Here is a 27656-nt window from a genome sequence, read left to right as displayed (position 1 = left end):
TCTCAGCAGCACGGTGGTCTTTACATACATGAATGTGCATCTTTGTGTGCATGCGTGCCTGTGTTTCTCCTTCGCATGCATATACGGAGCAGCCTCCACTTCAAACCCAATCAGCGAACTCACTGACCTGTCAGTCAATTTGGACAGTTTGAGTCATCAGGTTTGCCTGCTCTGTGTGCTGATGACTCCACTTCTTGCCTGAGAAGGTCAGCTGTCCCATATCTCAGTTCATGACTTATCTCTTTGCCTGCTGATGTCCCAACAACAAAGCCCCCACGGGTTAAGTGGAAGAGAATTAAGACGCAACAGTGATTAAGGCGATATCTGAAAGACGAGGTGATGAAAGGGTTTCACTGGATCAACAATGAGGGTTTCAGTCATTTGGTCCATTCAGGAGGGTTTGGTTTCATTTCAAACAAACCATACAGAACTAAAGAGAAAGATATATTTAACACTAGAGATGTGAATCTGAAAAAGACAAATTCGACGTAAAACAATAGTAATATTTATTTGTTCATGTTTGAAACACACAATAATATTTTGATGCTTTGAATTATAATTTTATGTTTACTTATTTTAATTTCTTTTGTGACGCCAACAGGTCATTTTAGTTGTTGATACATCCTGAAAGAGGACAATCAGTCTCTTTTGTGTGTTATGTTCCTGTACCCTCACCAAATCAGATGGAAGAGTCTGATAATTTAATTGTGTTTGCCGCGCAATACATTTATGATTTTCTTTTTTTTTGCAAAATGCCACAACTGCAATTTCTCCCAAAAAATGTTTTCTATAAATTCCCTTAAAAACCGTAATTGCATGCACACTGAAAACAACAGAGCTTTTGCTTATATTTCAGCTATAGACATTTAACATGAAATTACAAACAAAGTATTGTGTACTGCGACAGATAATATTTGATGAACAAATAGAATCCTACATTTACACATTTATTACGGTAAAAACCTCCTCAGTCACCTTTTCTACACGAGGTCAGAGAGGAGGGTATTGCGTAGGACTGTTTGCCCACAAGAGAACATCACGAGAAAACATGTTTTCTCTATGACTTGCCCCCTGCGCAGTGCCAGCTGTCAGTGACACTGCCAGTGTTACCTTGTGTTAAAGATAAAGCCTTTCTCAACAACATGCTGCTGTTAAAGTAATAAAACTGAGAAAAAAGACATTGTCTCTGTTACGCCCAGAACCTGATATTCACTAATTAAAATGTTGTTATTCTGCAGTTGGCTCAAACTAAATGCTTGCTTTAGTATATCAAATATTTCCATTGATATTTCAGCTTTGTGAGTAATGTAGTTTTGTGCCATGCATTTTCTTCAACTGGATGTTTCAATGATATAGGACTATATCAGTGACGTGCGGTGAGGTTCGTGGCTGGTGAGGCACTGACACTACATATGTCAGATTTACAAATATATGAACCCAATAGAGAAGCTTAAATCACCATTCAATTGGCAGCTTGCACATTGACTACTGGTTGTTTTTCATATCAGCATTATTTACACACACACACACACACACACACACACAGGTACATATTTGATTCCACCGGGAGCGTGTGCGCCGCGATCTGCCCCACCGGGAGCGTTTCAGAAGCAGAGAGCCCGCGGGCGTCACCAGCGAAAATCATGAGAAACACATAAACGGTTACTTTACCTGTCCGACGTTGAACTGCTGTTGATTTGGTCATGTTTCCTTGTTTTTTGAGACATTTGTAAGCTTGGATGTATAATCTTACATTATTGTGGTCAAAGCAAAATAAAAGAAGAAGAAAAGTGTAGAAGAAGAGCAACGACAGAACAAGCATAAACCCGACCCGTGGGCTCTCTCACGCCCTCTTCTTTGAGGCAGAGTAGTGTTTGCCCCTCTGTGCTTTTTCACTGCGGTTTCTGTCAGATCAGCAACACTAAATATGTTCTACACAGACGTGAAATACAGTACATATTATATGGAAAGAAATGGACATATAATGAAAGTGTGTACAAATATTACAGTGGTGACAAACAATGAGAAAGCAAAAGACACGCGCTCAACCCAATTTGTGAGGGATTGCGCAATCTGAGGTGAGGCACAGCTTGTCGCTGCCTCACCTCACGTGTCTCCTCTCTGTTTAAACAGGACATGCGCTAATTCAGCGTTTTTGATTATAAAAATGCTTGAAATGATTGGAATCATACTGAAATTACATTTAAAGCACAGAGCATTACTTCAAATACTTTTTTTTTTAAATCCATACAAAAACCAGTGGAAGTCACTGTACGAATTAAGAAACATGGGAGGTGATGTTTGTGTGTGTTACACCTGGAGATGCTCTTGTTCAGTCAAGGTTGTTCAGATACCACCCAAGAGTCTGTGAATGAGAACTTTTACAACATGGGGCCCCTGCACATGTTATTTAAGTCATGCCATATATGTGTGAGTGTATGGGGGTGAGAGGGTCAACTATCAAAGAGGTGTTTTCCCTGCAGATAAACGACTCAGCTGATATCAAAAAGCTGATTAACAAAATTCATCTAATGAGGATTTGTATATTCTATTCCTGCTTGCTTTGTGCACTGATAAGATGATATAAGGTGATTCTGAGGATCAGCATGTTTGAGACTATTAATAGTTCTGCTAAGATGAGGCAGTAACATGTGAACGAACGTGTAGGAATAAAATGTTGAATTATAATAAAGAGCCAAAAGCCCTGAATATGCCCAGTTACCCACTTGACCCCTCTACAAAGAACACACTCAAAAAGACAAACAAAGCAAACACGCACACACAGAGGCTGCAATCTGTCAAATATTTGTCCACGGAGCAGAAGTGTGGCAGTAGTATTTGCTCTGCCAAAGTTTCGTTTCTTTAAATCGCGGGTCGCTCTGAAACAAGGTTCAAGCGAACCGCGTCACCTCCGATGTGGCTCGTGTGTTTATTTATAAAGGGGGGGGGGGGCACTTCCTCGGTCTATCTGGGGTCGTCCGACCCTTCCAACGTGGATAAATGAATGGTGGGCTCGACTGCCACACCATGCAGGTCCGGTCGCTGATTGGTCCATTGCACGTCAGGAATAAACACTCTAAGGGTATATATATATCGCGGTAGGGTGTGACACTTCCAAGAAACGAGAAACTCCCCAAGATTAAAAAAAAAAAAAAGAGCTGCTATTGAACATTGAATTATTCCGCATTTTTCTCTCCCCTCAAACAAATCTACAAGTTTGAGGATGAGGGTGCAGATCCAAAAGGTTCCTCAGATTGTCGAGTTTCTGAAGAAAAAGTCCGTCGGGCTGCAGCACTTCAAACCGACATCCTCTGTGTGCGTCCTGGAGGAGAAGGATGCTGTGGATGCTGCGCGGTGCCCGCACGTTGCCTCCAGAGCGCGCAGCCTGGACGCGATCCCCGGACCCACCAACTGGCCGCTCGTCGGCAGTCTGGTACAACTCCTCCGGAAAGGAGGTCTGACAAGACAACACGAGGCGCTGGTACAGTAACATTAATATCGTTGTCTACTTTTACGAAGGAAATGCAGCCTATTTTTGTTCGTTCAAAATATTCTGTTGCGGCGACACCGCAACAGAATATTTTGAACGAATAGAAACGACATTGCATGCTTTTTTAATTTAAATACTTTGATTAATGAATCTTTAAATTTTTGCCTCAGGTTGATTATCATAAGAAATTTGGCAAGATTTTCCGGATGAAGCTGGGCTCCTTTAAGTCGGTGCACATCGGCGCACCTTGCTTGCTGGAGGCGCTCTACAGGAAGGAGGGGAATTACCCTCAGAGACTGGCGATCAAACCCTGGACAGCGTACAGAGACCTGAGAGACGAGGCGTACGGACTCCTCATTCTGTAAGTACACTTGTTTATTCGTATAGAAGTTGACTGCGACTGACGCAGCTTAATTTAATGGAGTCACAATTGTTTTAAAGCCGGTTGTATTTGCAGGGAGGGGGAAGACTGGCAGAGAGTGAGGAGCGCTTTTCAGCAGAAACTCATGAAACCGTCAGAGGTGGTGAAGCTCGATCGCAAAATAAACGAGGTAAGACACTTCAAATATCGGACGTATAGTGTTTATAATCGTATTTATGATCCATGCCTGACAGCTTTTTGTCCGTAAATGCAGGTGTTGTTGGACTTCGTTGCCAGAATTGGAAACAAAATCGTCAGTGGGAAGATCGAGGACTTGTACTTCGAGCTGAATAAATGGTCGTTTGAGAGTAAGTTCAACTATTTTATGCATAAATTATTAATTTGGGCTGCAAGTGGATTATTTTAATTATCAACGAATCTGATGATTATTGTCTCGATATTGTTTAATCTATAAAATGTGTAGAAAAAGGGACAAATGTTCAAAAATATACAGTTTGCTTTCACATAAGTTATTATTGCTGTATCCATAATAACAGTTTTATACACATGCCATGTTATTTGACCTCTATCTTTATAAAAGAAAATGGACCAGTAGATGATTTGTGATATCTAAAAGAATAGAAATATCAAATCATTTTCAAGTCTTACTGAATCTGTCTATGAATTCATCTCAGGCTCTGAGTCTCAATCTTTGCTTTTCTTTGTCATTCAGCCATCTGCCTCATCCTCTACGACAAGAGATTTGGTCTCCTGCAGGATGAAGTCAACGAGGAAGCCATGAACTTCATCACTGCCGTGAAAACAGTAAGTACGTTGCTCCACTCGAAGTGTGAACAGTGGGAGAGGGCAGCTGGGACGATCTGTGACACGATGAGCCAGTAGAAACATCGTAGTTCGTCAGGTTCCTCTCAAGCATGAGGTCAGCTGGCCACTGCTGGAATTACTGGGTCAAACCAGTATCATCCACAGTCAGGAGGCGATGAGACTCACAAAGGTCTCACAGGGCAGAGGGTGCAAGAAACAGAAGATCTTGATAACTTAAAGAATTCCAGTGTGAGATCATTAGATATGAACACTCTGCCCTCTTTGTCTTGTCTGTGTAGATGATGAGCACGTTTGGCATGATGATGGTCACACCGGTGGCGCTCCACAAGAACCTCAACACCAAAACGTGGCAGGACCACACGGCAGCGTGGGACCGCATCTTCAGCACAGGTACAAACACACACACACAAATGAATATTAGACTGCAAAACGGATCACTCTCATTTCACAAAGTTGCATCACAGTTTGAGCTCAGTTCCAGCCAGAGGATAGAGAGGACAGGAACAGAGGGAGGAGGGGGGGTTTGAACTGAGTGCCTCAGGGTGTTTTGTGTACTTGGCACTCTGAGTAAACGGCAGCCACAGTCATAGTAAACTGTGTGACCTAAGAGGGAAAAATCTGCCAAATATTTGTAGTAGCGGGAGGGGGAGGGAGGTGGAGGAAGACCATGATGCTGATTGTGCTGTAACTCATTGTTCAGATAAAAAGAAGTGCCCTCTTGGATGCCCATATGATAGATACGACATCATGCCCAAACTCGCATACAATCTGATGCATGAATCATACAGAGGAAGGAAAACTCAAAGAAAATTACTTTAATGCTGACGTAATTTGATCCGGATGACAAACACTGCAGTGCATTGGACACTTTTTGGACTATTATTTGATCTATAAAATGTCAGATAATGGTCTTAGGACATTTTGTACAAAGACAAAGGCTTGAAATGTCTTGTTTTGTCCGATCTACTGTTGAACGTAAAATATTTTTTACAATGATATAAAGCAGATAAATCCTCATGTTGGAGAAGCTGGACTCTGCAAATATTTCACTTAATTAATTAATCAACTTATTGTTTCAGCACAAGGTCTGATTCAACTCCAAACAAACCAAATGATCAGGTTCCTCAGTGTAGGTGCATCAGTTAAAAATGTAATATTATTTATTCTCTGTATCACAAAAAACTATGCATTTTGCATATATATTGTCATGGATTTCCAAACTAACTGTACTGAAAAAGAGTAGCCCTGATCACATGTAGAAATTAGCAAAGAACATGACGCCAAATCACTATGAGACATCTTTACATCTTTACTATTTTCATGTTTCCTCAGCCAAAGTCTATATCGACAAGAAGCTGATGAAGAACGCAGTCAGAGATCAGGATGACTTAATCGGGGACATCTTACACCAGAGCCGTCTCTCGAAGAAGGAGCTGTACGCAGCCATCACAGAGCTACAGATCGGAGGAGTTGAGACGGTGAGCAATGTTTTGTACTTCAAAGACACATATTTAATTTAAAGGTATAGTTTGATATTTTGCGAAATATGCTTAATCGCTTTCTCGCTGAGTTGAATATGACGAGTTTAAATGGTGCCAGCAGAAGGGGGCTAGGAAATGGCAAAGGGGCCATTAGGTGCCCCCCGGTAGGGTCCCATCACAAGATGGTCTCCAGCATTTATTTACAATTAATGCTCTTAAAGAAATATAGATCACATGGCTGCTGAACAGCACCATATATTTATGAACGTGGATTAACCTTTTAAATGTTTTACCTTTTACCTATTTTCCTTTGAGTAAGGAAAGAAAAAAATAAACTGCTCAGCCTCTAAAACAAACAGGTGCTGCATTTACAGTGTTTCTAAAGCGGAAAATGAATGTGATGTGGATGTAACTGAGGGGCCCTTTAGGGACCCCAAACATTCCTCAGCTCCCTTCAGGACCCCACTGAGGAATGCACTTAGAGTAGCTGCCTCAATAAGTGACATCTCCTCTCTCTCTCTCTCTCTCTCTCTCTCTCTCTCTCTCTCTCTCTCTCTCTCTCTCTCTCTCTCTTCTCTTTCTTTCTTTCTTTCTTTCTTTCTTTTTCTCTCTCTCTTTCTCTTTCTTTCTTTCTTTCTCTCTCTCTCTGTCTCTTTCTCTCTCTCTGTCTCTGTCTCTGTGTGTGTGTTTACATTTCTCAGACCGCCAACAGTATGCTGTGGGCTATTTTCAACCTGTCACGTAACCCTCGTGCCCAGAGCAAGTTGCTGGAGGAGATTAGAGAGGTGGTTGCTCCCGGCCAGGACCCATGTGGAGAACACATCAAGAGCATGCCCTACCTCAAGGCCTGCCTCAAGGAGTCAATGAGGTACAGTAGGACATGGTGTGGAGAACAGAACCGCTACAAAAAGCTCCTGGCTGCTACTTCAATCACATTATGAGAAATGATAAGCAGGCAATACACTGCAGTGACTTCTAAAAGCAGTATATGTCCAACTATTTTCATTTATCTATTTATAAGGACATGGCACATTATGTGTTAGCCAGCTGGCTCATTTTCCACCGATATGTTAAATATAAATTATACAGACAGAAGACACCATGAAAACAGCAAAGGTAATACGTAAACAATGTCCACTGTTCAGTACATTTACTTGTGCAAGGAAGCAACAAAACACAGCCAAGCAACACTGATTTTATGACACATGCAAACATGCATAGCAGCAATTAGTAACAGGACATAAATTAAATGATGATGAGGTCTTGATTTATAAAAAATCTGGTATGACACACAAGCCATGCAGCACAGAGTCGAGAAGCACGCCTATAGATGTGAATATTCCATATATACCCGGGCTGTACAGCTCATGGTCGGGTAATAAAAAGGTTGTAGCATTCACCAATTTAATTTCCTGTCAGACTCGCTGGCTGCATCATGATTTCACTCTGTGGGTTACCACGGAGATTAAGGGGCAAAAATCGCACACATGACTGCCTCAATAACATGGAACACGCAGGCATGACCACTTTCTACCCTTCTTCTCGTGTAGTCCCAAGTTGCTTAACATGATATTTAAGGCTAATGCCATGACCACATCACACAGGGAATGTATATGACCACTGATTAGAGATTATATCTCAACTCATTTTACACTGTGAAAAACAGGAGTACGTTTAACTCCCGTTAAACGGCTTAGATATACGTGTCATGCTTTACCATAGCTTCACTGAGGCCGTATTCCCATGTGCTTACAGGTTGTCGCCATCAGTCCCTTTCACCAGCAGGACTCTGGACAAAGACACTGTGTTGGGAGATTATGCGATTCCCAAAGGGGTAAGTGGCTTAGTTCTTGTTAACATACACCTGACATGAGCAGATTACATTCTTGTATTAATTTACATTTGACTGATGTCTGAATGAAGCATGCTACAAAAGACACTCTCATACTGTACAAAGTCCAAATGCAGCAAATGTTTAAGTTTGTGCAACTTGGCGAATTGCATGGCAGGATCAGATTTACAGTATCATGATCTTTACTCATATGTAATCTACTGTACTCTAGTTCATTTCTCTTTAGCGAACACTGAAAATCCTATTCATAATAATTGTGATTTTCTTTAATTTACAGACGGTTTTAATGATAAACAGCCATGCACTGGGCTCCAACGAGGAGTACTTTGATGATTGGAAGCAGTTCAAACCTGAGCGCTGGCTGCGGGAGAACAACAACATCAACCCCTTCGCCCACGTTCCCTTTGGCATCGGAAAGAGGATGTGCATCGGCCGCCGGCTGGCAGAGCTGCAGCTACAGCTGGCCATGTGCTGGGTAAGATCAGACAAAGTTCAGTTTATAGACAATCGGAGCGATTGTTTTTGAAGCTTTAATCGACTTATCAAATCCAACTCTTGTGTTTCTTACAGTTGGTGAGAGACTATGAGGTCGTGGCTACAGATAATGAGCCGGTCGACGTGATCCATTCAGGACTTTTGGTCCCCAGCAGAGAACTTCCTGTTGCCTTCATTAAGAGATGAGGTAAGGAGATCTCTCTAATTAGATCTCCATTCTTGCTTTTTTTTTCAAACAAAAAACATTTGACTTGTATAAATGTGCTTATTCTCTTTCTTGCCAAAAGTTAGACGAGAAGATTAAAACAACTCCCATCTGTCCATTAACTATGAAGCTAAAGCCTGTTAGCTTAGCTTAGCACTGACACTGGAAGCATGGGGAAACCATTAGCCTTGGTCTGTCAAATGTTATCTCACTTTCCACCAGAAAGTGAATATGTATCATCCCAAAATGTCAAACTCTTACTTTAAGTTTGATGTTTCTTTAATCTAGATTTCTCAACACTGTGGCATTCACACTAATTCATTATTTCTTCTTTCCCTCAGCTCTCAGGCTCCATATTCAACTCTTGTGGACGTAGTGACAGAAAGATGATACCTCTGTTGTCGATGCCCTGATGGTCCAGTGACTCCCTGTATTGCTGCTCTGTAAATAGATGAAAGACAGACATTATTATACATGTAATCACGCCATAAATACCTCAAACCTATTTAAAACTATTACTTATGACGAATAATGACTGACCAAAATACCAGTTGTCATGTACAAATTGAATGTTGTACCAAGGCAGCTGTGTATGTAAATGTCTAACTATTTCTTGTCCTTGTTTAATATATATATATATATATATATATATATATATATATATATATATATATATATATATATATATATATATACATTAATATATATATATATATATACATTAATACATATATATACATTAATATATATATATATATATTAATACTGTCATGTATATTTTTCATTGTGTATATAAAGTGCTATTATCATATTGTACATTGTTTTATGTAGAGACATGTTTTATTCAATAAAATAAATAAATTCATAAACTTATTAAAGCCACGTCTGCCTTTTTTTTTAAAACAATAATTGGTATTAAAGTATTTGGGATATTTGGAGTCTTTACAGCTTTAGTAATGGAGCTAAATAAATATTTTAAAAGCTTAGCTAAGTATGTATGCATGCTTTTCTTTATTAGACTAGCTCTGTTTTCTTCAGATCTTCGTCCAAAATTGGATTAGTCATTACAGGATAATGCTAACTAATCCGTACATTTTGACATAAAGTAAATCTAAATCTTTTCCAGATAAAGAAACTTTTGATTAAATACTTAAGAACAAAGTTGAGTGGCCTCGTGCGTTTAGAATAATGTATTTTCTGTGCAGATCCCACAAGGATAGATGTAAGGAGTCACAAGCCCTGTTGGCTTGTGACTCCTTAGAGTGAGTAGATGTCTGCTTGTGACCTCTCGTCATACGTTCTGGACTCAGTGTGGACATAAACTATGAGATTTTTTTTTCCTTCAACTGTTTAATTTGAAGGAAGCATAAAGTGCTGTAAGGAAAAGAAAAAAATAGGGCCGATTTTTGAGTTTTAATGTCTTGTCTCTTTTATCAACTTTTTTTTCTCATATCAAGTAATTTACTAAATGATAATGGTTTCTTAAAAATCTGAAGGTACATTGAGAATTCAAATCCTTTTCTAATTGAAATCAAAAAAAGGTTGCTCCACGTTTGGCGTGAACACAGCATCAGGGAGTAGAGAGTGTCTTCCATTAATCAGAGTGGAGGGTTTGAGCCCCACTTTCTCCTGTCCACATGTCCTTTTTTTTTGTCAAAAAGGAGACCAATAAACAGAGTCGGATTTTCTTTAAAAAGTCGACCAGGTCCTGTTTCTTCACAGAGGTAATTGAGAAGCTAGTGTGCTTTGTGTGTTCACAGCACCTCTCAAGGAATTGAATATTCTGCACCGCAATCAGACACAGCATACTAAAACACTAGAACTTGCAAAAACAACTAAGAACAGAGAAGGTAAGTGAATGGTTGTTGCTTTTCAGTCGCACCCGAGAGGTCAGCGAGACATCGCAGGCTTTTCATCATGTTTCACTAATTGTGAAAGTTTTTAGAATGTATTGTTACTTGTTCTTCTTTACATTAAAAGAAAATGGAAGCACAGAGGTGTTGTTATTATGCAATGGTTTTACTGGTCCGGTCCGCATGAGATCTAATTGAGCTGTATGTGGCCCGTGAACTAAAATTACTTTGACACTCCTGAACCAGACTAAATAATGAAAACAATGAAACACAAAAGAGAAACAAAATGGGAACTGTGAAAGCGTTCATATACTTTTCTTTTGCTCTTGGACAATTCATATACTTTTTAAAAATATGTAACAGACAACAAGCGCTGAACAAGCATGGGGCCCGACATTGGTGGGTCGGTTCGGTCGGACAAGACTCAGACGCGCTGATGAAAAGTAACTAAGTAGATTAGCTCAATACTTTAAGTACAATTTGATGTACTTATGCCTCACTTGTATATTCCCATTTATCTCTACTTTATACTCTACAACAATTCAATGCAAAATATAAACTTCATTCATTCATTCATCTTCGTCCGCTTATCCGGGATCGGGTCACGGGGGCAACAGCTCCAGCAGGGGACCCCAAACTTCCCTTTCCCGGGCCACATCAGCCAGCTCTGACTGGGGGATCCCGAGGCGCTCCCAGGCCAGTTTGGAGATATAGTCCCTCCACCTGGTCCTGGGCCTCCCTCGGGGTCTCCTCCGAGCTGGTCGTGCCTGGAACACCTCCCTAGGGAGGCGCCCAGGTGGCATCCTCACCAGATGCCCGAACCACCTCAACTGGCTCCGTTCCACACAAAGAAGCAGCGGCTCTACTCCGAGTCCCTCACGGATGACCGAACTTCTCACCCTATCTCTAAGGGAGATGCCAGCCACCCTCCTGAGGAAACCTATTTCGGCCGCTTGTACCCGCGATCTAATTCTTTCGGTCATGACCCAGTCCACATGACCATAGGTGAGGGTAGGAACGAAGATTGCCCGGTAGATATAGAGCTTTGCCTTGCGGCTCAGCTCTCTTTTCGTCACAACGGTGCGGTAAAGCGACCGCTTTACTACCGCGACCGCTTTACCGTTTATTTATTATAAACTTTTACTTTTATTTTGTATTATTTGACAGGTGTACTTCTTCTCATATTAAGAAAATTGTATTTGGAAAATGATATTGTGGTCCTGGTAGTTTTACTTTCAGTAAAAGATGATCTGAGTACTACTCTCCCCACCTCTCGGTCTATGACAAGAGATTCTCGTTTGAGAACATCCTGAAGAAATGAGCAATACCACTTATCAGCTTCTCACATTTGTTGTCCTGACATATCGTACCTAGCAGTTTCACACCACTTCACACCTTGATTCATTTGAATCGCATGACTGCCGTGAGGCCCACAGCCTCACATTACATTACATTACATTACAGTCATTTAGCAGACGCTTTTATCCAAAGCGACTTACAATAAGTGCATTCAACATTGGTAATCAAAAGAACTACTAGTCACCAGAAGTCATAAGTACATTTCCTTTTCCAAACAAGCATCTAAGAGCATGAAACAGAGCATAACTCAGAGCCAAAGTACAGTGCAGAAACAAGAAAAACAGTTAGTGCAATAAGTAATATGAATACAATAAGTGCAACAAGCTAGTAACAAGAAGCCTCACATGTGACCTCAGGTGACATCAACACATGAAGGAGCCAGAAGAGGTTAACATGCCTCCAAGAGGTTTCACCAGTCAAAACAGATGTGACTATTGTATTTTTCCAGTGTATTTATTGACTGCATCTCTAGCTGATACAAGCTGAACTAATTATATGATTTAATGGTACTATTAAATGTAATGCTACCCAGAGGGGATTAAACTCACAAACCCTGGATTACAAGACCAGTGATCTAACCACTGAGCTATAGAGCCACAGAAGTTGAGCATGTGGTCTGTTTCTCAAGTTGTGACTGTGAAACCTCAAGGTTTGCTGCATGTGGTCATTTCTACGCTATTGACTTAACCCTGTAGCGCCATTTGTATCATATTTACTACGTGAGTTTCAGAGACCTCTACATAATTACATGAGCAATACTTTCCTGAAAAACCTGTTGTATACAATCCTATACATGTCTGCTACCATCTGGTGGAGTTTCCATGCACTGCAGGCAGTAGCAGGCATTTAAATTCCATTTCCAAAATGGCAGCCGTCACGAAGTGACTTTCGTTTTCGGCAGGGAAATCGTTGCTAATTTTGAAACAGTTACGGTAAGAATAACATTTATAGTGTTACTAATATTTCAATATGAATATTTACTGTATTGAAGCAAACTATAATTACTTCATATTTCGTTCCTTATTTTATAGTAAAATCGAGTTGAAAACATAGGTATCAAATATGATACAGCAGGTTTATAAAGTAATAATTCACCTGTAAATCCTTGTATTGTATTTCATTATGCACTCTGGATTATGCCATATCACAATGCCAAATACACTGTTTTGGTCATTTAATTAAACTAATTAAAGGTAGTAAGATATATTGAGTGGAAATTTACGTTTTTTATATATAAAAAAAGAAATCCTTGGCTATCATAATCGTTTGTTATATTGCTAATTAATTAATTAATTAATTTTAAAAAATAAATTCAGAGTAAACAATCAGATGCAAGCACTGCACAGGCAATCACTTCTCCCATGTCTACTGTGGGAAATATAAAGTCCATGTTTGCCTGAACAAGGACAGAAACTGTGCTTTTCCTGCCACGAGGTGAAACAAACAGGTTGTAAAAAGGTTGCTGTTTGGGAAAAAATAAGAACCAAACCAACTGAAATGTTCCAAATGTTCCAAAAGCAATGAACATCATTAGTTATTGTTTCTAAAATAAACATTGTTGTGATCAATAAATTGATAAATATGCCTGATGTATCAAATATCCCAAAAAAAATAGCACATATGTAAATACAAAATTTTTTTTTTTTTTATTCTTTTTGACTAAAGGTCCAATAAACACTTCAATATCAAAAAATCTGAATTTTCTGAATATTATATGACGTGTCAGGCTTCACATTAAGACAGAGCTGGTAATCTTTTGATATACATTTGATATTTGTGTCGAAATTTAAATTAGATCCTGACGGCAATCGATAAATCAAATGCTCTGACACATTTGGTATCTAGTGCTGCGAGCTACATTCGTCGGGAAAGAGCTAATTTTCATCTGCAGTCCCTAGCAGGTTGATGGCTTAGAAAAAACGTGAAAAGAAAACATACCAAAGCACGGACAAGTAGCACATTAAAGAAATGAAGACCCTGCACCAAGCAATCCAACATTGTCAGCAAAGGGGAAATCATGCTGCATATAGCAACAGACATCATGCAACATAAACATGCTAGTTGACACACTTTTAGCCACTGACAAAGCATTAAGATATATGTTGTATCATACACTCAACATGAAAACACATCAAATGAACACTTGAAATTACAATGAACTAACTAAAACTACTGTTGTTTTACTGACTTTTACTGACTTTAATGCACTTTTCCTGACTTTAATGCAGCTCATTACACTACTTCAACTTGGTCACACAAAAAACAAACATTGGTTACATATACATTTATCAGGCTCAACTGGGAACAGGTACCGTTAGCATAGCACACGCTATGACATCAGCTAAGGCAAGCGAACAGCCGACTCCTTAGAGTGTTTTAAAAAAAAAATGTACACGCAAACGCTGGACCTCTATCCTGATCTTGATTAAGATTTCACTGCGTGGTAAAGAAGCGCGGTAATGACCTGTCAATCACAAGGTAGCCACGCCCTAAAGCACATCCTGCTTTATCGTTTATTGTACTCTCAATGGGACCATAATTTACACAATGGACATCATGCTATACTGAAGAAGACTTGAGACCATGAACTCATCTTCAAAATGTTTACTGAAATAATAAATCAAGTAAGAAGTAGGGTCATTTTCTTGTAGACTTCCATACAATCTGACTTCTTTTTCAACCAGAGGAGTCGCCCCCTGATGGCTATTAGAGAGGATGCAAGTTTAAGACACTTACGCATTGAAAGATGAGCGAGGTACTCTAATAGACAAAATAATGATATAAGACCGTTTTTATAAATTGCACATGGAAGGTGATGTAAATATACTTTGAGCCCATTGAATGACTTTGCTGAAATATTATTTTATAACAATGTGAAAAGTACTGAAAGCGACTGACAATGTACAGTCGCTTTCAGTAAAAGAATGTACAAAGTATTATGCATTTTTTTTAATTTTCTGAACAGAGCTCGTGCTTGGATGAAAATTGTACAATTCTTCCACCTAGTGGCCAAAAGCTGCGGTAACTGACTTGTTATGTTTTGTGTGAATTTGTGGTGAATGTGGCACAGAGGATGTGATTGCCCACTTACTTATATGTATTATTTTATACATATGCTTTTTATATTTTGCATGTTTACAGACACCCCCATAACCTCACTTTTGAGGTTTTCTTATCTATTTGTTCAGGCAGGTAATTGTCATAAGCAGTGTACCCTTAGTTTCTAGTGTTTGTATTGTGCTTCCTTACATTGTTTGAGTGAATAAACATTATTACATTAGTGGACACAACTGTTGCCAAGGCTAAGTAGCTCCTTCAGGATTAGCTGTAATTATTTTTTTTAAATATCATTTTGACAATCTAGACGTTGACAACATATTAGCTAAGGGGTTAGCTGATCAACAGTGATATGTAAAGTTTCAAAAGAGAGAAATAGCATTCAGAAACCAAGATAACACACAATTCCCTGTATATCATAAACCTTGTGTAATGAGTGCATGGGTTTTTTTGGTGCAACAAACTATGATAAAATTAAATTCTAGTTAATATAACGTAGTGTATTAATGTTTGAAGTATTAATAATATGCTTGACTTCAGTATAAATAGATTCACATGAAATACACAAAGTTTTTTAAGAGTTAGGGCTAAAATGCCGTTCTGCTTTTATTTATTTATTTTTTGACAAATAACTTTACACATTGTGTAAACAGTTGTTATTAACAGCATTGGTTAGAATTTTGGAAAAGTCCTGAATGTGCGCATCAGCCAAAAAACCCACAAATAACGTGTTATGTATGTTTGTTCAGTTTGTTTAATCCGCACAAAAAACAAACTCCACTGTTAAAATTGTAATTCGTCAGAGTTAAGCAAAGATAAGATAAGCTAACTGGCTGCTACCCTACAGACATGAGAGTGGCATCTTCATATCTAATTAGCATATTTCCAAATTGTTGAACTGCTCCTTTAAGAATACAAAAGTAGCATTAGCGACATAAAGTGGTGACAAGCTAAAGTTGACATGTTAATCTTAAAGCTACCTTCTTTAACAATGTTCCACTGCTTCAATAGTGTCAAAGATGAAGCCTACAAATCACTCAAATAACTTGTGACGCTGCTGATTAATGCAGATTTATTCAAACATGAATTAGTCTGCAGGCCACCACTTCAACTGAAGTCTTGGAGACGCTGACACTAACAGCAGACTGAAGGATCCACATTCCTGACTTGTTTTTCATATCACAGGGCAGGACTCTTCCTGGGTCTTTGGCCTAAAGGTGACATTAACAGCTGACCTGCATCCAAAACGACTTTGTCACCATGAGTGTGTTTCAACTAGCATGTTTATACAAGTATATATTTTTAACTAAATAAATGCAATTCCTCCTCCAACTCACACACATACAATGAAGCTAGAAAAAAAGGTTGGGTAGATGAAACATTGACAAAAAATCTTGGCTTTTCATTAATAAACAGTTGAGTTTGTCCTGAGGGTGGCTCCAGAGGAGAGGCTGAGTCGTTACTGTCCTCACTAAAAGCTGTTTCAGGAAACATATTTATCAGCTCTACAGCCAGCATGATATTATATTTTCCAGCACCGTATTCTCCAAGGAAGAGACCAGTTGTTGTGTTTGGCAGGATTTAATGAAGGAAAATATGTAATTTTGAGTGTAATGAGTTTCTCCACAGTCATAATTATTCAAGTCAGTGTTATAACAAAACAAACTATAGATATCCCTCTGTACTAAATTCTGATTTGCACACACCGACCAACTACATGCTTTGTAAATATTCTCTATGTATTGTACACTAGTCATGAGAGGTGTAGATAATAATAACATGAGTACCTTTTGATCCATTAGAATATAATTATTTTTGGGCTACTGTGACTTTAATGCAATAACCTACTGTGATTGTTGCGTACATTGTTGTTATTCCAGATAACTTGGCCGTAGCAGTAGCGCCACTGAAGACCAGATCGTTTTTTATTTAATTATTTCAGAATAAACCCGTGTTTTAGTATCTCCTCCTTGAATCCGGACCGGTGGGATTTGTAGGTGCAACGGGAATTCAGATAGAGTAGAAGAAGTAAAAGCCCCTTTAATCACAAAGCTAAAGCACAGTGGAAGGCTATCGGTTTATATCATTATAATTGAAAATGATGACAACGTGACCCTTTTGATATTCTAATGAAGTACAGACCTGCTGTATATTTAGCCTCCCTTAACATTTCATACTGTGACACTACTGACTCAAACAGGAGGAAATGGGGCCTGTTTGAAGTGCACACATATACACACACACACACACACACACACACAGACACGCAGGTCTGCACCTCCTTCTGCTTGTCACCATCATCAGTGACAGGAAGCGTCTGTCGCCGCTCTTTTTTTTTCATGTCGCGTTGTTGTATATGGTATTTGAGCAGCTGCCACATGTTTTGTATGCGTACAGCTTCTGTTAGTTGGCGAGTTTGAAAGTTATTTTAAAAGATACACTTGTCCAAAGAGGATTTAAATATTCAAAGCTGGAGATGAGTGCTGCAGGTTTGGGCTTCACCGAGGACCTGGGTCAAGACATCAGCCAGGAGGAGTTGGATTTCTCCGACCTGTTTCTGTATAATCCACCTGGGGACGACTTTCCTGTCGGCTGTGATCAAGGTGTGCATGCAGTAGTTATTCTGCTATTACAGAGACTTAACATAATATCGGCTTTTCTAATTATATAATGTTCTTTCCCTAGTAATTGTAAAGATGCTGGCTTTTCTAGAGTTTTTTATTTAGCAGTAAAGTAAAGTAAAGTGGCTTTGGGATATCCATCAGTTAGTACTTAGCTGTCAGTTCCTGATGTTATACTGTAATCCTCGTTCACTGTCATCAAGAAGGGGGGAAATCCACTAGACTCTTCTTTCTGTTTCAGGAAACTATAGAAACACAGAAACAGAGGCATGAACTGTCTTTATTCCAGTTTAATGTGGTTTCAATTCACTCAAAAATGTGTTTCCGTTCTTGTTACTTTGCACGGGTGTTTCATGTATGGAGGCGTGGATGTCATTTTAACATTTTCTAATGAGGTAATTGAATGTTTTTCTGCAAAAAAAACAACATATCAGACAAATTATCATTACTTGTGGGCGTAGTTTTACATGTCTTAAAACATCTACATGTTATCTCAGGGTGGTATAGTAGTAGTCTCTGGACATGTGTGCACAAATTAATTCTGCTTTTGTTTTGGACAGGTGCTCTCCTTCAGAGCGACAACCAGCCTCCTCTGCTGGTGGTCGACCATCACAATGCGTACATCTCCAGCTCCAACCAGCCAGCCTCCAGTCAGGACGCCTCCTCTCAAAGCCCTACCACAGCAAACCTGTCCGGGGCTGTGTTTGACTCCCTGGGGCTGGCTTCAAGACCAGGGACCATCCCTGCACCCAGCCCCAGGATTGAGATCACTCCGTCAGGGGACTCTCTCAGCTCTCAAACCCTGGCGCTGAGCCCTGGCACCAAAGCTCTAGGGGCCTACAGGGAGTGTGTGAGCCCTGCCAGCAGTAACTCCTCCACGGGCTGGCCTGTAGAGGCATACTCTCCTTTGGCTTCACCGTGCGTCTCCCCATCTAATGGAGGCGGCATGGGGTTGTCCAGCTTAGATCTCTGCCCGGGCCTCCAGGGCATCCACACTTCTTCTGCCCACTCCTCCCCAGGAGCTTCACCTCGCAACAGCGTCACAGACGAGACCTTTCTTCTACCCCAGCACCAACATGCCGCCTCATCACTTCCCCACCAACGCTCCCGCTCTGCCTCGCCGCATGGGAAGCGGTCCTATGACCCGGCCCACTCCTGTCAGGGGGCTACTCCAGTCAAGCAGCGCTCCCGGAGCCCCAGCCCCATCCCCTCGCTCCATGAGCAGCAGGGGTCCTACTACCTCCAACAGTACCAGGCCCAAGCGGAGGCCCAAACTCAGACCTCCTCCCTCGGCTTGGAGGAGATTCTGAGCAGCCTCAGCTCCAGTCTACCCAGAGCTCTGCCTTATGCAGTGGTGCGAGATGCCCATGCCCAGAGACAGGACTGCGTGTATGGAGAGGGGTATGACCGGGCCACTGAGCAGGAGAGGGTGAGCAGGGCAGGAGTCGAGATAAAGTCTGAAACCTTCTATATGCTCCCAGCTGTGTGGCCTCCTCCTCATCCAGTCCACCACGGAGCACTCGGGTGTGTTGTTTGTCCTTTCTTATTCAGAGACTTTTTGTTGAGTCTTTCTGCTCAAAATGAAGTACACCATTTATATGTTTTATAACTATCAAATGAAATGATGAACTATGGACATTTTTGACATTTTGGAATGTAATGTTTTGTCTTCGGTTTAACCTCTCATTGTCCTTCTCTCTCCGTCTTTTCCCCAGTGGACTCTCTGTGGCTCCACTTCCATCTTTAGAGTGGCCGTTGCCCAGTCAGTCTGGTCAGTATGAGCTTCTCATCCAGCAAGAGCCCAGATCTCACCACAGAGCTCACTATGAGACTGAGGGCAGCCGCGGAGCTGTGAAGACACCCAACGGAGGGCATCCGGAAGTTCAGGTGCTTTTTTTGGGTGTGGGGGGTACGGGGTGGCCAAAGAAAGAAAAGCAAGCAAAAACGAAAGATCACTCTCACTTCCCTTCTGTGTCGCTGCCAGTTCTTTGAAAGATAAAGCAGGAGAGATTGTAAATACAGGGTGGTATTTCCTGGGTAATGTGTTTATGTAAAGCCAACAGCCAGGATGCAAATTAATGAAAGGGCAAAGTATTACGACATTCACTGTTTCAAAGTGCTTAAAGATACACAAATAGTTACAAATCTTGGTGTTGATATATCATACGGGTATCGGTTCATGAGTTCATTGAAAAGGCTGTTACTGTTGGTTTTCCTGGCACTGATGCACAAACAGACTATGCAAATCAGTGTTCTTGCTATGCCAGTTAAGGAGTGACCTGTGAAATCCTCCCCACAGGGAACGACATCTATTGTGCAGTGTAAATTTGTTCTCTGCAGCCATGGATGTTGATGGTATTATAGTTAATTTAATTCACTGTGAAGCATGCAATTAAACGCCTTTGTTGCCCATAGCTCCGCGGGTACCAAGGCACAGCTCCACTGGGGCTGCAGGTCTTCATAGGGACAGCCGACGAGAGAATCCTGAAACCCCATGCCTTCTACCAGGTCCACCGCATCACTGGGAAAACCGTCACCACACCCAGCATGGAGAGGATGATGAATGGGACCAAAGTGTTGGAGATCCCTCTGGAGCCAAAGAACCACATGAGAGTGATGTGAGTCGCAGAGAGACACTGTGGGATACATGTTGTGAAGCAATCGGCAGTCACTTCTGTGGTGTTTTTGCATTTACTCTCCCAGCGTTACAGATTTAACTGAGTCTCAAATACGATGCTATCGGTTTTCTTTGGATTTTATGTTGATAATGTTTGAGTTTTTTGTGCTCATTGCTCATGATGGCTATTGCCGCTCATGCATGTAACAAGGTTTTTGTCATTTTTTTGCTACTAACAAGTGGCGGCAACACAAAATGCATCATTTCCTGTGTGCCAGAGAGTTTTTCCAAGAAAATCTACCACACACTGGCTGTTCACAATAGCAACAAAAAAAAAACAACCTTGCTTTGATGAACTTGACTCATGATAAATCATTGAAAAAGTTATTTATTATCGAAATGTCACAGACCACTACTTTGACAGAACAAAACTAGGTTCTAACTGACACAGATTAAATCAGTGGACTATAGTTTGACAATCTCCTTACAGTCACTAGCACTTTGGTCTAATTTCAGCACACTTTTTTTAATCGTATCTGTCTTTTCTTACACTTCATAGGATTGACTGTGTAGGAATCCTGAAGTTGAGGAATGCCGACATCGAACTGAGGAACGGTGAGACGGACATTGGACGAAAAAACACACGCGTGCGTTTGGTGTTTCGTGTCCACATTCCTCAACCTGGAGGCCAACTGTTGTCTCTTCAAGCTGCCTCTCATCCTATCGAATGCTGTAAGTAAGAATTTTGCTTTCTATCGCTGGGTTATGACATCTAGTATTGTAGAACTTGCAGTTTTTATCTTTATTTATTTGTACTACTGTTTATATCTGTATGTTTAAACGTAATGCATCTTCCTATTACAAATGAAACATTTAAATTATAAGCAATAAAACAAACTTGGATGGCTATTGCTCTGTCGCTGGCAAGTTCCCTAACTTAACTTGTGCCACTGTTTTATCATACATTAACATTATCATTTAATTGTCCCTTGTGAAATGTTACAAAAGGCTGACTTCAATATAAATGTTCGCCAGGCTAGTAGTACATTTTTGCAATTCTGGATTTTAATAATTTTTTTTAAATTGGAGTAGCCAAATGCCTTGAAAATGTTTCCGCTAAATGTTTTCTGCCCTCAGTGTGGTCTTTCATACAGCTGTGTCTCCCTCTTTCCTCAGCCCAGCGCTCAGCTCAGGAGCTCCCTGCAGTCGAGAGGCAGGACCTGGACCGATGCTCAGTGCTCGGTGGTCAACAAATGGTCCTCACAGGACAGAATTTCACATCTGACTCCAAAGTGATATTCTCAGAGAAGACACAAGGTGAGGTGAAATCTGTACTTTAATTGTCCGGTCATGTGAAGTTGTCCGTACCTCAAATTGCATTTTTTAAGAGCTACTAAAAATTAACTGCAACATATAATAAAAATTCACTTTAAAAAATAGTTCCACTTCTTGAGTTAGATGAGAATCTCCTCATGTAAAATTCAGCAAAAAAGCTAATAAGTTCCCAAAATGTTGAACTATTCCTTTAAAGCATTACGCTGTCCATCTAGTTATCATGAACACTCACACACTGATACATGTGTTATTTTGTGTGTGTATATTTTGACTCCAACCAGATTTCTATGATTAAAAAAAAATGATATTTTGTGCAACATCCGTCTATGTCCTCCCAATATGCTGCTTGAGCGTATCCACCTACTCATATAGTATTTGTTTTTTCAGAGTATTTGCATTTTGCCCGGGCAACATCAACTTTTAGTGACGCACATCTTCCTTCAGCCCACACTTTTGACTCTGACAAAATGAGCCATTACTTTAAACTTTTACTGTTTGGTGACACCTTTTATTGATTTCTACATGGAAATGTCTCACCTCATTATTGCTCCTCCTGCCCACACAAGATTTTACATCGCTTTACGTGGTTTGAGAGCAGGATGGGTACAGTTGACTGCATATAAAGCCTCCCTGTTGCTGTGCGTGGGGTTTTATGCAACAGGATGTGGTTAGACAGACGGATAAAAATTCAGACCCGGAGCAGAGACTTTGTGTTTTTTTTGTTTGTTCAAAGCGTGGGTACAAAATAGAAACAGCAGGTTAAAACTGAGGTGGGAATCAAATAATAAACCAGACAGAGAGAAACCTTTCCACTCTCTGTCTATAAATGTGCTGTTGTGATCTGATTTCTTACAAATTAATTTATTTTTTATATATATATATATATATACTATAGTTTGACATAATGGGACATTTGCTTATTTGCTTTCATCGGGGAGTTAGATGACAAAATCAGTTCCACTCATTTATCTTTCAGGCAAATATAAAGCTATAGCCAGCAGCTGGTTAGCTTAGCTTAGCACGAAGACTGGAAACAAAGGGAAACAGCTATGGTCACAAAATCTGCATACCAGCACCTTTAAAACCCAGAACCCCCAAGTAAAACTGTTGTTTTTACACTGTTTTCACCTGTTTATGCTAAGCTAAGCTAAGTGGCTGCTATCTGCAGTTATTTCTCGTGGTTTCAACCTTCCCATCTATCTTTCGTCAAGACAGCGTATTGCTAAAAATTTCAAACTACTGCTTTAAACTTGCTTTAATGTGTGTACACACTAAATTCCCTCTGTTTACAGATGGGCAGCAGATCTGGGAGGTGGAGGCCACTGTTGACAGAGACAAATCGCAAGCTGTGAGTTAACTTACACTTACCTGTAATGACACATGGATTGAGGCACTAGCATAATTTTAAATAACCAATTGTGTACTTTTTGTAGAAATGTATTTGATCATTACATCAACATTGTCTGTTACAAATTCACATAAACAGAAAGCTAAACACAAAACCTATGAACACACACAACATGTTGCTACATGTATCATATTCAAAGAGTTTTATTTCTGATGCTAATTTTGATTTGAAACATAAAAGTGTGACATTTGGGGCAGCCTACGCCTCTCTGTTTCAACATGACTGTTTGTCTGAAGCGTGATCTTTTTTTCTGTTGTGTCGCAATCCCCGTCTAGAACATGCTCTTTGTTGAGGTCCCTCCGTATCGAAACCGGACCATTTCCCACCCAGCCAAAGTCAACTTCTACGTCATCAACGGGAAGAAGAAACGCAGTCAGCCTCAGCACTTCATCTACACTCCTATGATAGGTATGTATCTGTCAGCCATGACAGAGCTGAGCTCAGGCGGAAGAGGGGTACCTTGAATGTTTGAGAATGGGATGATGACTAGAAGGCCATCAGTGTTCACTATCGGGTCAGCAGGGAAAGCCAGTCGTTCTCACCTCTATCAGCACAAACCTCCCTCTGCAGGACTTGATGCAACACACTTAACATGCATTTGGACCTTTTCTTGTTGGTCGGCTGCTCCACTAGTTGATCCAGACGGAAATATTTCAGCAACTATTTGATGGATTGTCATGAAATCGTGTATTCATGGTCCCCAAAGTATGAATCCTTCCTGTGTTGGTGATCCTCTTACATTTCAACAAGTGCCACCATCAGGTCAAAATCTTTATTGGCCCAGTACTTTGGCTCAGGAAATATGACCCTGACTGTGGATTCATAATGGCAGCCAGTGATGGGTGAGGGTAACCAGAATATGTTTTTTGAAATTATCATTACTACTGACAGTGGCATAACACAAATTTATTTTTCCCCCTATTTGTAATGAATTTTTCATGTATTTGGAAAATGTGTTTTTTTTTACAATCAGAAATGGGCCTTAACCCTTTAAGTTACAAAAAGTTTAGAACCCCCAAGTAAAACTAGGATGGTGAACCTGGTAATCAACACAAGCTAAAAAACATCAGCATGTTAGCAATGCCATTGTGAGGATGTTAGCATGCTTATGTTAGCATTTAGCTTGAAGTACCACTGTGCTGCCAGTGTGGCTTTAGACTCTTGTTCTTGTTTTTGTCCTTGTACTCTTGTCAGTGAGCTAATGATTGACCTACATTGATTTTTCTCACCTTTGTGTTCTTTTAATTCTAGCCATTAAAGCAGAACCACTGGACGACTACCAGTTGAATTCGTACATCTACTCAGATAATCAGTCCCTGTCTGGCCTGTCAATGAAGTCACTTTACCACCACCTGGAGCAGGAGAGCAACCTTCAATCTTTGAATGTTTCTCCAACAAGGTACCATCTCGCCACTGTAGACCCCAGAGCCCACGTCTTAATCCCTGACCCACTGGACAACCAGTCAGTTTATTACCAGTCCAGAGCCAGCACCCTGATCAACAACCCTGGGCTTTACCACACTGCAAATCAACGTTACAGCAACTGTGGTACCGCCCCCCATGGTTCCCCGATGGCTTCCCACCCTGCCTCCACTCCCAGCCTGTGTGTCAGTGTCAGAACCCCTGTGGGCAAACTGGGCGAAGGTCCTCAAGTTGGTGATTCATTCAAGGCCTGTGTGGTGTCAAGACATCAGAGTTATATGCAGACAGCGCTGCCACTGGGAAAGTCACCACCTTCAAGATACATCCACGGTCAAGCTCAAGGAAAGGCTGGAAGCCGAGTGGAACATCTGACCCAGATCGGCTCTGCGAGAGGAAACCATGAGGAACGAGCTCCAGAGGAGGTCACAGTCAAACAAGAGACTCTCCGCTATGCTTACCTGGAGGATGGTAAGTAATTCTTTTACATGCTGTCTTCTTAATCCCCCCATTTCCACATCTTTGCAGGGTTTAAACTCTCTTACATGATTACTTCCGTATGTCTTTGATGAAGGACCGATGGAGTGTGTGTTGTTTTAACCATGTGAACGATTATCACATGTCTGTTTTTCATATTGTAATATTTTACGTCTACAACTGTCTCAAGAGAGAAATTGGCAACACATTTGCATTATCTGTCAATCAGTCAGTAACCCGGTTTGAGTCTTGTCAAGATGCCAATAGAACTGTGTCTATCTCTGCTTCAGCTTTTTTGGGGTTCTCCCTGACAAGCCAACAGATCGCTGAAGCGTTAAGCTGAGTTGTAGAAAACACTGCATTAATTGCTTCACCCAAAAATGTAAATGTGGGGGAATATACTATACAAAGAAACATGCAAACCTGTCTGAGGGATGGGTAATTGTGGTCCAGTTTGCAAATGCATACAAGCACATTGCAACTGTACGCTTGCAAATCCTGCATTGTGGTTTGTGTTGGGCCTTTCTATCCACTTTCCTGTCTCTTTCAGTCTCACTCTCACTCACACAACCGAAACACTCACCACACTAGCAGCTTCATGCGCATGCGCAACCTCATTTAAGATAGATCTAATACAACGTATTTATGACGCTTGATGTATTTGAATATGGTGGAGGAGAAAGAAGCAACACCATCATGGAGTGAGAGAACAAGTGATGTACCTCACCCTTGTTTGCTGCAGGGCAAAGTTTCTGTTTACACCTCCGTGATGAAAGACAGAAACAGGAAGTTAACTGTATACACAAATACATGCAGACCCAGCATTGTCCTTTGTCCTGGTGGCTGATGCAGACTGGGGTAATAGTGAGAGTTTAGATAACTACTACAATCTGTTTTATTTAGCATCTCTAGCAAATTACACAAAACACACCATTGAGTTCATGTTTTTATTTGTTTTTGTTTCTTGAGATCTATTATTGTTAATAGTTCAATTATTTCAGTTGAAGAATTCACATACAACAATTTTGCTTAGTTTTGTTAGGAAAGACATCATTGATCAGTCCAAAAAAGAGTATCAGAAAAATCTGGGTTCAACAAAATATCAACATAGTGGAAAATACGTTGGAGATGCATGACATAATTAAACTGGATGCATGAAACCAGACCTTTTCTAGGGACCCCCTGGTGGCTTTAACCACAAACCACAAGTCCAAGTGAGGACCTTTGATGCTCAACTCTCTCGTTTCCTGCCACCTCTTCACTTCACACTCTAATAAAATCATAGAAATGCCCCCCAAAAAATGTACTTTGGAGACATCTGCTGGTAGTATTAAAAACAAAACACTGTTGTATTATAATTATTAAAATGTATTATAATTTAAAGAATCTACACAAATGGGGCTTCAAATATAAATACAAATTAATACCAGAATCAGAGACGGTTTAATTTTCAAGTATTTCAATGTGTCTTGGTAATTTGGAGCAAAACAATAAGCACATTGCAAAAGTCAAGAGAAATAATATAAAATAGAAATAATTACAATAGAAAATATGGGAAAATATGGGAAAATATAAGAAATGCCTAAACCTATACATTATTTCTAAGTGGAAGAGCTGGACAGTTTTGTGCAAGAATGTGCAAAAAATTGAAAATAAGCATGGTGTCATTGTTTATTACAGCCTAGCTGTGAAAACTAAAGTTGCTTACCGTGTTTGTAATGTTTTACAGTGAATGACATCATAAGAAGAGACATGAAAGGCCACAATGGAGAGTGATCCTGGAGGCCTGATGTCCATCACATCAAGCATAATATGTAAACTATAAAATCCTGAATGTCTTGGAGGAAGCTTGTACTTGTAAGAGCTGCAATAAAAAACGTAGGCCTATATCTTGACTTTAGACTTTTTAGCCTCAGCAATGATAGTAGACAACATGTGTTATACCTTATATTGTGTATCTATTGTGTCCTTATATTAATCTGTTTGACTAATCTTTGTTCATTTATTTGTACAATTGCTCTTTGTAAGCATGTATAAGATATTTTATATTAAATAGATTTTGTTTATATGAATCAGTGTGTTTGCATTAAAAGCAGGAATAGACCGAAGAGAAAATGAAATATTCTCAATTAACATCTAACATGACTCCCCTTGTCTTTGAAATTACTTTTCCTTAGATGAAGCCCTACTTCAGCTACCATTATCAAGTTGCTATAATATATCCTCTGTGCAAGGAGTCTTATGATGACTAACTCACTGATACCAGGTCAAAGCAGTAATACAAAAATGTCTAAATACTTAGTGTATCTCACAAAGAAAGTTACACTGAAGAATCCTCTCTCAGTTAGCACAGTTTTTATGTCTAAATACTTCTGGTATGACTAAATACTACATGGTTTTCACTGGACAGACAGGGTATGGAAAAAAAACTGTAATCTGAAAAACTAACTAAAGCTGTCAGACAAAAGTACCTCTGAGATTAATCAAGAGGAGTTGGAAATTCTCAAGTAAATTACCTACAATTTGAAAAAAAAGTACAGTACTTGAGTAAATATAGGCCAACACTGTTAACCAGGTTACATGCTTCAGCTGTTGACATTCATATTAATATTATTGTGTCCTTTTTTATTTTGAAGCTTTGGCAACATTGCTTGTTAAACTTCCATGCCAATAAAGCAACAATGAATTGAATTGAATTGTAAAATAAATACTGTTCTATTTATGTATTGAACACTTTCCTCTCAAAGTAGTGAGACTGAAAGTATACAGTTCTATGTTTT

The 27656-nt window shown here is 40.0% G+C and overlaps 2 protein-coding genes across 2 annotated transcripts; both read left to right on the top strand.

Annotated features, from left to right (window-relative positions):
• The first annotated feature begins 2959 nt into the window (after positions 1-2959).
• On the top strand, positions 2960-9380 carry cyp24a1 (cytochrome P450, family 24, subfamily A, polypeptide 1). The gene is made up of 12 exons (XM_068712474.1): positions 2960-3481; positions 3661-3851; positions 3948-4041; positions 4126-4219; positions 4585-4676; positions 4976-5087; positions 6030-6175; positions 6880-7046; positions 7934-8012; positions 8308-8505; positions 8601-8712; positions 9072-9380. Exons 1-11 carry the CDS (start codon positions 3224-3226, stop codon positions 8709-8711), a joined length of 1542 nt encoding a protein of 513 aa, XP_068568575.1. The 5' UTR covers positions 2960-3223; the 3' UTR covers position 8712; positions 9072-9380.
• Positions 9381-17307: 7927 nt separating this feature from the next.
• LOC137873951 (nuclear factor of activated T-cells, cytoplasmic 2) lies at positions 17308-27598 on the top strand. Its single transcript, XM_068712473.1, has 10 exons — positions 17308-17602; positions 18181-19144; positions 19336-19507; positions 20036-20238; positions 20797-20969; positions 21414-21554; positions 22865-22920; positions 23256-23388; positions 24232-24870; positions 26606-27598. The coding sequence occupies exons 1-10, from the start codon at positions 17476-17478 to the stop codon at positions 26650-26652; spliced, it is 2655 nt and encodes an 884-aa protein (XP_068568574.1). The 5' UTR covers positions 17308-17475; the 3' UTR covers positions 26653-27598.
• Positions 27599-27656: the final 58 nt, after the last annotated feature.

The sequence above is a fragment of the Cebidichthys violaceus genome, unplaced genomic scaffold, assembly GCF_023349555.1.
Source record: "Cebidichthys violaceus isolate CVI_PGR_0920_01 unplaced genomic scaffold, fCebVio1.0.p SCAF_17, whole genome shotgun sequence".
Lineage (NCBI taxonomy): Eukaryota > Metazoa > Chordata > Actinopteri > Perciformes > Stichaeidae > Cebidichthys > Cebidichthys violaceus.
This window is presented reverse-complemented; position numbering and strand designations above follow the sequence as displayed.